Consider the following 12,482-nt stretch of genomic DNA (forward strand, 5'->3'; position numbering starts at 1 on the left):
TATATATTTTATGCAAATATGGGATCAAACCTTATAAAATACAACCCACAACTACTTTTGTAGGTTTCTGGATCAATTGATATGTATCAATTTAGTATGTATACTCGGTGACACAAACTCTAAAAAGGTACAGATGGCAACTTCTGATTGGATAAAAAATGGTCAACAAGTTGTAGAGCTTCTTTGGGTTTGAAAGTCGGTACTTGATGTCCGGCTCCTCTCACCGTTACAAACATTAACCCTTCGTATGCAATCGTCCATCCACCAACCTTCGTTAAAAACAATAATTTTATCAAAAAAACGTTATTATTTATTTAAAAAACGGACGGATTTTTTTAGCGATAGAATTATCGGTCGATATTTTGTTTTATAATGAATTACGAAAATTAATTACCTGATGATTACTATACCACGGAGACCATTCTTCGACTATCTTCAGCCCAAGTTTGGTCAACGAGAGTCTTGTAGCGGTCACGGGAATTCTTCCATCGGTATCTCCACTGAAAACCCAAACACGAATGCCTCCGGCAACTAGTTTTTTGATGGTGGGAAGCATGGAAGGAGGCGCGTCGTTCCAAAATGTGATAGAATCACTGTATAAATACGTATGCTTTACGATAACCAACATAAAACAAGAGGAAGTGGTTCAGTGGAGAGAAAGGGTTGAGTTTGAATGAAAAATACCTACAATGCGTCCATCGGTAGGGAATTCTCGTGGTGTTAGCATGGAGTGCTTCTTGAACATCCGGCTTGTTCAGATACAATTCGGTATATTTTGGTTGGCATGGATCGTACCCTGTTGGTTTCCTATGCCATCCTTTCTGTAGCAAAATCATGCAGTATTAGATCAGTTTGTTTGATGAAGAAATCATAACTGTTAGAAGCAGAACTGAGTGATCAAGACTCACAGGGTTCTTGATTTAGGAAATAGAAACGGGAATCTTGGGAGTGGGAATGGGAATGAGTTTAATCCCTCGTAAACCATGATAAACGTTTCATTCCCTTGTATATACTGATCAATTTCATTATATCAAAACCAAACACCAATACTGATTCCCGTTTTCATTTCTCACCATTTCTTATCCCCGTCCCAACATTTTAAAGAAACGTATAGATGAATAAGTGAGCAAAGCATGTAACGTTTCATGGGTACTCACGTTCTTGGAGAAAATACGAGGGGAAACATGGCCACGCATGTGAGGACGGGTGGAATTAGAGTCAGCGTCAACACATGAGGGTGTATACAAGCTATACATGTCAATTATTCTGTAAACTTGAAAATATCCACTCAAAGCTTCATCACAAGAATTAGACGGTTTGGCGACGCTAAAATTGCATTTGGCCTTGATATCGCTGAGCACACGATCCGATATCACAGCATGATCCCAGGCATAATCGATCATTCCTGTCTGATCGGTTTCATCATCCAACAACGCATTCCCAATCTGCATTTTTTGCATGTCACAAATGGTTTACAACGAGAAAACTGAATCATTTTTGAAAATTAACGAACGCTCACCATAAATCCCTTGAAATTTATGCCATTGCCTTCTGAAATGATCTTGTTGTTATCAAATATAAGTTCAGCTAGTTGTGGAACGTAGTGCCCTGAAAACATATATTTTATACATTAAAAAAAAACTCTCTTAGAAATCTATAACTGTTATATTTTTTCACATATTTGAATGAGAAATTACTTTTAATGAATTTCTTATCTCATAACCCTAGAATTATAACAATTCATATGGCATAATTAAAAGTAAAAATGGTAATTAAGTGAATTATAACTATCTATTTACTAAAGGGCAAATTGCATGAAAAAGTAACGTACTTTAACTTGATTCCTATTTTGAGTAACGTACTTTCAAAACTTCCGTTAAGGTTTTAAACATTTAGGTACTCGGTTAACTGGTTGAAGCATTAACCGGTTACCGTGTTGATGTGATAAGTGATGTGGTATCCAACTCAATATTATTTGCTGAAACATTAACCGGATACCACATCACTCGCCACATCAGCATGATAATCGGTTAATGTTTAAAGCTTTACATGCTACCCAGGTACTTAAATGTTTAAAGCTTTACATCTTAGGTACCATAATGGAACTTTTGAAAGTATGTTACCCAAACTAGAAATCAAGTTAAAGTACGTTACTTTTTCATGCAATTTGCCCCTTACTAAATGATAATACTTATTTTAAGACAACTGAAATAGAAGAATATTTTAGCACGAAAGGAATAAATTTTATTATATATATATATATATATATATAGGGTTGGGTTCACGTAAGACCAAGGGTTTTTCGTGAGACCCGTAAGACCAATTTATGTTCATTGATCAAAGTTATGAATTAATGATCTAATGGTTGCAAAGTTGCAAGGTGGCAATTTCGTAATTAGTGAGAAGTCTCATGGCGTTTATAAATGTTCAGATCTAACGATTGTAAATCTAATCCAAGGGTTGAGAATTGGTCTTACGGGTCTCACGAAAAACCATTGGTCTCACATGATCCCAAGTCTCTATATATATATATATATATATATATATATATATAAAGATAGATAAATAGATAGAGAAAGAGAGCGAGACCTGCATAACTTTCACCAGCAATGTAGAATTCATGAGACTTGTACTGTGGAAATCTTTTAAACCACTTGATCAAAAATATGTACGAATCTTCGGCTGTTAATAAGCGATCATAATTGTTGTTACCAAGTGAAATGGTTTAAAGTATTTTAAAGCGGGGACCAAAAAATGGAGTGCGTTTCATATTTATTAAAAAAACACATTACGTTACATTATATATCCGTACCCGTAATTTTGTCTCCGAGTTGCTTGATGTCACTGCTAGTGTTGGTATATGAGAATCCAACGCCAACCGGAGACTCGAGAAATAGCAAATTAGCAGCTGATACACAAAACAAGAATTTTATCAAGATTTATTATCATATAATCTTGTTAATACAGAGTAAATTGAAGTTTAAACCATCAAACATGAAACAATTAATAAAACCTTCTTAGTTTTACTCTATAATTAAATTTAAAATTATAAAAATAAAATAATACACTTTTTATTAAAAATAAATAAATATATAATAACATTTTTACATATTTTACCTTTATTCCAAGAGTAACGGTTTAAAAAGAGCTCCGACTTGCCCTTGTGAGTTTTAAACGGTCCTAACTCCTCTAAATTCCCGAATCCGATTGATGAACATCCTGGACCTGCATTAAACATCGTCAAATAAATCTAAGCTCTCCCAACATCCTTAAACTGCACGTATTAAACCTAGAAAGCATCAACCAACCATCGAAACCACACAACAGACTCCCACCAAGCTACGAACCAGCCCAGCACAACAACCTATTTAAAACGTACTATGTTTAAAATAAATGAATTTTCATTCGATTATCATTCTAGAGACATATTTTCAAAAAACGTATTATCATATAATCTTTGACCAATAAAATCTACCATGTTGAGTTTTTCGTTTATATATATTTGAATCAAACAAAACCCTTTAATTAAATAAAAATTAATATGACCTAGGGGTCGTCTATCAAACGTTCATCCGGGTAAGCCCTTACCAAGTGATATTACCTCACCGAATGAAAATGATAAGGACCAAGAATCATGCGCGGTAAGATGACAAGGACCATGAGTCTTATCCGCGCGATGACTCTTACCACGGTAAACGCTTACTGGGTAAATTGTTGCATGCGATGTCGTTTTGATGAACTAAAATTTTACCCAATAAGTAAATAATAATGTTGAATTTTACCAATAAACACTTGGTGCGTAAGTATATGATAAACGAACCATTATAATAATTATAAACAAAAAAAAATGGGATTGGGGGATGTGGATAGAAAAGAAATATGAACAAAAAGAGGCCTGAATAATTTTGGGCCCAAAAGCTGACCGTCTTTTTGTTGGGTCAAAAGGCCGATTTGGATGAAACGTCCCTTTCAACTTTCAAATACAACCAGTTTGAGAGGATTATCGGAAAGTGAGAACGACGTCGCATGCTTCTCATGCTTATGATTTGACACTTAGGGATTGTTTACCAAATGCTTATTCTGATAAACGTTTACTAAGTCATATTACCTCACTGGATGAATATGACAAAGACCAAGAATCTTACCCGGTAAGAATGAATGCAAGGACTGAGAGTTTTTCATAAAGTTCTTCTTAGAAGTTTAATGTGTAAGAGGCTATTTGGAAGTCGCTGAATGGTTTGATGCAGAATTATTAAGTGATCAAAATGATTAAAAAAACTTTTATAATATAGTGCAAAATGAAATATAATTGTTTGGTAGTTATTCATAATCAAATTAAGGTGTTGAATGGTTAAGAGAAGCCCAAGATACATAATCATTCAAAGAGTTTTAGAACCATTAAGAGATGGTTTTTATTTTTGTCAAACAAGATTCACTTGTTAGCGATTCAGATGTTGCCTCTTAATGTTGTAGTGTCTCATCCGAACTCGATTACCACGCGAACCCTGATTGTAATTTTTCATTCTATTTTATATGCCATGTGTCACATTACTATTGGTCAAGTTATATTTTTATTTTATAAAACTTATCTGATAAAAAAACGACTTTAACAAGAAAATTAAAAAATAATAAATATACCAAAATTCATTGTTTCAATTCTCTACAAATAGATCTCAACATTGACATGTTTTCATCACACCAGTCTTTCTTTTCATTTCAATCCTCTCTTTATTTTGCAAATTTCAAATAAACTTCCAGTTTCTTTCAATTTTCTGCTCAATCAACTGAATTATCTATTGAACATATTTCAAACCTATTTCGTTATATGGCTAACAGAGAACAACTTCACAATAAGGAAGCTCATAACACTCGAAAAAATGATTTGATCGAGGATATATGGGAAAAATTCGGTCATGATAATTAACTACGATTATTTATGTATTTCAGATTTGTAATTTCGTACTTATTTTTGTTACTTGTTTTATTTAATTTCAATTTTATGCTAAGTTTTTTAAAATTTTAATTACGTTTTAAAATACGTAATGGTCCGTTTATTATATTCTTATACTTAAAATTAAAAATTATATATATATATATATATATAATTAAATATACGATTTTTATAAAATAATATTTTTGATTAGATTGGATTAAAGCGGATTATGGTTAAATGATAAAAGAAGTATGATTGAATTGAAGTTGAAGATTGTATAGATGAATGAAATAGAGAGTAATATTTCAATTAAGATTGAGTTATAAATGATCGTGAGTAAAGATGGTCTTATGATAAAATTTCATCCAATTTCTTTGTGGTATCAACTTTTATTAGTTTTTAAAACTAATATTTATTACAACAAAATAGAATAAAAATAAAAATTATAAAAATAACACAAACCAAAATTGAGCTTGTTTGTACATACATTTTAAGATGTTCACTTGCATCTTAATAGAAAATAAGTGAGCTTATTGGCACAAGTAGGGGTGTTTATGGGTTGGGTTGACCGGGTTGAACACATTTGAACAATCCAACCCAATGTTTGCGGTTTGGAAAAATCTTAACCCAAACCAAAGTGCAACCCAACCCAACCCAAACGGGTTAATCGGGTTGGTCGGGCTGATATTTTGGTATATTAAAATATTTTTCTAACCTTGAATATGTTATTTCTCTATTCATAATTTCTTTTTCATCATCAACCATTTGATACAACTTATTCATATTTCTTACGTATATCACATTCAGTTAATTTTTTTCAATTTACATATATATGTTCACAATTACTTGACATATATATGAATGAGTTATATAGAGATATGAATAGATTGAAAATATGTGTATATGAAAAGCATATATGATAGTGTAATTGTCTAATGTATATATTAATAGAAATTCAACAATCATATTAAATCCAAGAAATAAAAGAATATCGGGTTCATCGGGTTGGGTTAGGTTCAAATAATAGCAACCCAATATCAACCCAATACCTACGGTTTGACAATTTTACAACTCGATTAAACATCGGGTTGGGTTTTCTACGCGTTGGGTTGGGTTGTGTTGATCGGGTTAGTCGGGTTTTTGAGCACCCCCAGGCACAACCCAAGTAGCTGACTTGTTAAGATTCAGCCCAAAGAATTTACCTCTCGCTTACCCCTCATATGAAAAAGCACTCTTCGAATTTTATATATGTCTTGTAACAGTAGATTGCATTGTTAATCTCGTTTTCGATGTTACATTTTGAAATTATATTTGATGAATTCGTGTGATTTTTTTTAACGATATCGTGAATTTATGATATTATGTTTTGATGTTCAAATAGTTGGTTGAAAAATAAACAAAAAATCATTAAACAACCTTAATTCAAATTAAGGGGTAGATCAATCATTTATGTCATTCAGATTTTTGATTTAGGAAAAAACTAAATAATACATTTTTATCCAGACAAATAAATGTATCTATAAAAGATTTCATAGAATATCTGGTGAAAAACCCGTAAATTGTATACAAGCATTCTATCATGTCAATATGGATTTTTCGTTATTAATCAAAAATTTTAATATAAGCATCTATGTATTTGTTGTACGTGTATACATACATCGTCTACGTTTGATAAACTAATTGATGAACTAAATGATAGTTGAAAAAATAGCTGATGAACTAATTACATTTAACAAAAATAGCTGATAATCTAGTTGAAAATGTAAATTGATCAGGAATGACATGTTAAAAATTAGTCAATTTTAATATTATATAATATAATTAAAACGAATCGAATCTAATAATATAATATGTGAATTTTGTACAAACTGGATAATAAAAAAAATAAATGATACTTAGTAATAATTTTAAATAATTTACAATTAAATTTATTAATAAATTGAAATTAATATTAATTAGCAATTAATAAATAACAACTAATATTAATCGGGGTTATAATTAAAACAGGGTTGCAGAAAGTTCACGAACTTTATTTCAATAAGGTAGCTTATAAGCTATTCTTTTCTCATCCAAATAAGGTTTGCAATAAACTCAAAAAATAAGTCAGCTTATGTTTACAAAAACATGATCAACGTATTGATAGAAACACACGTCAAAAAACAAAGTAAAAAAATGACTCCCACTAGATCATAGGAAACTAGTAACTAATCAGTTATAACTTTACAGACATCAGTTACTGATTTAAAGACATGATATATATATATATATATATATATATTATTTATTATTTTCATCTCAAATTTTTGGGGAAAAACCACCCACATGTAATATAACAAAAGCTATTAATGGATGAATAAAGCAAAGTGGTCACAATAGGATAAAAAGGGGGACCAAATGCTTTTGTACATTTTTGTCAAAGGATGGATGAATGCTCAATGTGCAATTTTCACAATCACAAAATGGATTTTTTTTAATTTTATTATGAATCACACATAAAAAAACGAGTTTATTAGAATATTTAAACAGTCTTGAAAAAATAATTATCAGTGTTTTCAATCGACCTAACAAGTATTTATAATTTTTGTTGTTATTGATGAAGCTGAACAATTTAACAGGATTTGGGTAACGTTTTTATGGAATATTGCTTGAAAAGTATTTAATGACAATTAACAAGTTCACATGGAATAACATCAGTGGTTGATCTCTAGATGACGAGGCCACGATTAGATGGTTGACAAGAAACGTAATTAATTGTTAATCAATAAACAGGTTCAACTACCGATGGATTGATATCGAAAAAGACCTTTTTGTATTTGTAATTGATTTCGAAATTTGAATGAATCGAAGAAAAAAAGACCATTATTATAAATTTTATCTGTTTTTTGGTTCTCATTATGTTTATGTTCATCCTTAATATTTTTATCAATTTTATTAATTAAATATTTTCTATCCGTATTTTGTTCCCCACACACACACACACACACACACACATATAACGTACTTTAACTTGATTCATATTTTGTGTAACGTACTTTCAAAACTTCCATTTTTGTACCTAAGATGTAAGGTTTTAAACATTTAAGGAGTCATGTAACCGATTGAAGCATTAATCGGTTACCATGCTGATGTGGCAAGTGAGGTGGTATCCAACTCAGTATTATTTGCTATTCAACCCAATTTCATCTCATCACTCGTCACATCAGCATGGTAACTGGTTAATTCTTCAACCAGTTACCAGAGTACTTAAATGTTTAAAACTTACATCTTAGATACCAAAATAGAAGTTTTAAAAGTACGTTATCTAAAATATGAATCAAGTTAAAGTACATTTTTTTAAAATTATTCTCTTTATTTGGTCATAATATCTTTCGAATTTTGTTTTTTTAATCAAGTAACTGTTTTTTTTCTTCTTCATAGTAATACCATTTGTTTAAATCTTTATTCTAAAACATATGCGATTGATTGATTGATTGATTACATTTCTTCATTTGCACATGCCTAATCTAGACCACGTAATTTGAGATAAATTATACTGATAATCACCTCTTATCATTTTTCACTAACTGATAAATCATAATCAACTCATATATCAAAGTCTCTATATCACATATACTAACAGATACAACAATAATTAAAACCAATGAAAATCATCAAGTCAGTGAAAATGACTTTCAAAACATTTTCATCTGGTCCCAGTATTTATTTGGACCATGAAACCACTGACATCGACATTATGTACTTATGTGTGATTAAATGAACATGTTCTCTTGTAACGTTTCTATTTTTATTATATATTATATTCATTTAATTTAAGTTAATTATTTATATATCCAAATGTACCTTAAACAACATTAAATCATTTTAATTGTATGCCAAAAGGAATATTACCTACTTTGACATATGATATAAATGAATATATCATACATTTGGTTATACAACAATTAATATTGTCTTATTATTTATATTATAATCATAATTATTGATGTTATATTATTATGTATAATTAAGACAACAAAGATGGAATCTTTCCATAACTTAACCTTTTATATCTAAAATATCCTTTTTTTAATATAAAAAGTTTGTTATATATGTACTTTAACTCTCTTAACCATATGTTGGCTTCATGTATGCTTATGGGAATTAAGCCAAATTCATAATTGGTTAGCCCACACTCAACCTATATAGAGAGAGACTTGGGATCACGTGAGATCAATCTGTTTTCATGATATCCGTAAGACCACTTTTCTTTACATTTGTGAATGTTTGGATTATTTTACCTTCACAATGTTTTGCTGTGAAGTTTCAAGTGTAAAAAAATGGTATCACGTGAACTCAACTCCATATTATATATATATATATATATATATATATATATAGATGTAGACAGATAGATAAAGAAGGATGAGAACATTATCAAAATAAGAGAACACGATTTTTGATTAAATCACATGTGATTTGCAATGAAAAAACATGTGATTACGGAATGCAAGCGTAATCACATGTGATCTTAAACGTGAGTTTAGTGTAAAATCAAATTTAAGATCACATAAAATCAAATGTCATTTAACTGTTCTCGTATCTGATTTGCCCCATATACACAAAACAATTTATTATTTAGATATCTTAAATATATAATGCATTGATTATATGCTTTATGTATACATAGAATTATATTAACTATATTATTTTCTTCCATTTTTAAGTATATTACCTAAATAAATCATCAATAACATTTATGGTAACAAAATGTTAGTCACCTATCTTTTATTCCAGAATTAAATATTCTTATCAATTATGGGTAATTCATCAAATTTTTGGGTCAATAATTATGGGGTAAGAAAAATACCATAAATGTATCAGTCACCAAAATAAATTGTTATTTTTTTATAGGTTAATATTTTTGATCTGTAAGCCCGAAGTGAGAGTAATGACTCTTTTATCCGACATAAGATTCTCGGTTCTTGTCATGCATGTCTTTTACCGGATTAGATCTCAGTCATTTTCATGTTCATTCGATTAGATAAATGACTGACAAACACTTGATAAACATCTCTAAATGACCCTATAATTGCTTATCCAATCAGTGTTTGGTAAACGCACCCTTAAATTTATTAAAAGTTGTACTAAGACTGATATGATTAATGTGATTATATATATAGTTAATAAATTATTATGTTATGAGTGTTTGTATATACATATATATATATATATATATATATATATATATATATATATTATATATATATATTATATATATCCAAGGTATTTGTGGGCATGGAACTGGTATTGGGATCAACAATAACAAGTTGCAATCAAATAAACAATAGTTTATGTGATTCAGATATGCCTATGTAATCATGGTCAAGGAAACCACGATGTAATTAACAGAATTATATATATATATATATAAAATATATATATACATATATATATATAACTTTAAAGAAGATATATAAAAATACAGTGACATCTTAATGTTATGGTAATTAAAAGAATGATGTGTACCTCCATTAAGCCATAGAAGGAGAGGCTTCTCATGGGGAGTTTCTGCAGCTTCAAAAAACCAATAAAACAGTGCTCTACCATGGCTTTCATTCACTGTAACATAACCAGCATACTGATTGAAGCTCACCGGCGGCTGTCCGGGGAGATCAGTCACCCGATCGCCGTCTTGTTCCAACAATGTGTGGCGGCTCAGCTGTTGCCGCCCCGAAACCACCGCACCCGCCCACCACAAACTGATGAGGAGAATTCTCCAGGTACTTGAGGTGTAATTCATCCTCTCTGTCTGTGTTAAAAAATGATTGAAGGACAGATAATATGTGTATATATATACATATATGATATATGTATATATAGATAGATATATGTATATATATATATACACACACTCTCTTCACACACAAAAGTCTATTTGACCATACATGTATAGGTAGCAAGTTTCTTTTTCATGGGCATTCATCTTTGGAAATTTCTATTTGGACCCTACTCAACAACTTGGTTTTATTTTTATGACAAATTGCATTAAATTTACTTTCAAAACTTCTTATTTACGAGACTTGCTCATTAAATTCAGATTTTAAGATGCATAATCTATACTATACTAGAAGGGTACTTGTGCAAACCAGCGAGATCATCTTGATTTTAATATTTTATTTTATTTTTTATCACAATCGATGTTATAGTATGATCTTATGTGATTTTGAAAAAGCGATAATATTTTTATTTTTGAATAAAATACAAATTTGAAGATATCATAAAAATTTGACAAAAATATATCGATATTAGTATCAAATTAACTATTTAAAATTCTTATTTTTTGTGTAATTTTTTAATTAAATTTTTTTATTATAATTTAATTTAGGTTAAATAACGAAATAATTTATATTTGGTTTATAAATATAATTTTCTTATAAAGATAATAATTAATTATTTTGTTAGAACTCGATAATTATCTTAATTATATTTTTAGATTTTAAAATGAGATATTTATCCTATATTTGATTATGTTTATCCGCAGTTAATTACACGAATTCAAACATGAATCTTTAATAAGTTGTACTTATGCATAATTTACATGTAATCTTGAATTTTAAGTAATATACATCAATAAACAGTACTTCATGCATAAATATGGTTTTTAAGAGTTATTGTCAAATGCTTTATAATATAGTATAGATTATAAAGTATTTGGCAAAAACTCTTAAAAACTATTTTTTATGCATGAAATACTGTTTATTAATGCATATTATTTAAAATTTAGGATTACAAGTAAATTGTGCGTAAGTACAACTTATTAAAGCTCTATTTTTGAATTCGTATAACTAACTGCAGATAAACATAATCAAATACAAAATAAATATTTCATTTTAAATATAAAAAATCTAAAATATAATTAGAATAATAATTGAGTTCCAACATAATCATTATCTTTATAAAAATTATATTTTTAAGCCAAAAAATAAATTATTTCGTTATTAGATTTAAATTAAATTATAATAAAAATTTGAATTAAAGAAATTGTATAAAAAACGAGAACTTTTAGATAGTTTATTTGATTTTAATATCGATTTATTTTTTCAAACTTTTATAATATCTTCAAATTTATTTTTATTCAAAATTAAAAAACATCATCTTTCTCAAAACCACATAGACCGTATTATATCAACGGTGATAAAAAAAACGGAACATTAAAATGAAGAAATATCTCGCTGCATTGCACGCGTATCATTCTAGTGTTAAACAATATTTTTAATTAAATTAATTAGAATATCTATAACAAATTCATAAAATGGAGAAAATATATATCTTGAACAAGTTTATTGTTCCAAAAAAATTCTCCAAAATGGAAAAAGTATGAAAGAGATTGTGACTGCATTTCTAACGGTCATGCTATCATTCTTTTAAAATATACCATGAAAAATCAAAATCTGTAAAAAAAATATTAAATTCTAACGGTCACTTTATTTTAACAATTTTAACATCAATTATATTAATAAATATTCAATAAATAAAATATTATTTTTTCTAGCACATTTAAAATTTTAAT

General features: G+C 29.0%; 1 protein-coding gene across 1 annotated transcript; it reads right to left on the reverse strand.

Annotated features, from left to right (window-relative positions):
• Positions 1-28: 28 nt before the first annotated feature.
• Positions 29-10,712, reverse strand: LOC112524367 (serine carboxypeptidase-like 34). Its single transcript, XM_025134152.1, has 9 exons — positions 10,439-10,712; positions 3,118-3,225; positions 2,813-2,908; positions 2,590-2,682; positions 1,520-1,608; positions 1,158-1,445; positions 685-821; positions 395-593; positions 29-269 (listed from the first exon to the last, which is right to left on the reverse strand). Exons 1-9 carry the CDS (start codon positions 10,710-10,712, stop codon positions 120-122), a joined length of 1,434 nt encoding a protein of 477 aa, XP_024989920.1. The 3' UTR covers positions 29-119.
• Positions 10,713-12,482: the final 1,770 nt, after the last annotated feature.

The sequence above is a fragment of the Cynara cardunculus genome (assembly GCF_001531365.2).
Source record: "Cynara cardunculus var. scolymus isolate 2C chromosome LG 13, CcrdV1, whole genome shotgun sequence".
Taxonomy (NCBI): Eukaryota; Viridiplantae; Streptophyta; class Magnoliopsida; order Asterales; family Asteraceae; genus Cynara; species Cynara cardunculus.

Excerpts from the sequence above, each read along its gene's own strand:
- LOC112524367 (XM_025134152.1), bottom strand. The coding sequence starts at position 10,712 with ATGAATTACACCTCAAGTACCTGGAGAATTCTCCTCATCAGTTTGTGG. Across the intron at positions 1,446-1,519 it reads TAAATTTCAAGGGATTTATG|ATTGGGAATGCGTTGTTGGA; the intron begins GTGAGCGTTCGT and ends CAAAAAATGCAG. Across the intron at positions 822-1,157 it reads CTCGTATTTTCTCCAAGAAC|AAAGGATGGCATAGGAAACC; the intron begins GTGAGTACCCAT and ends ATTTTGCTACAG.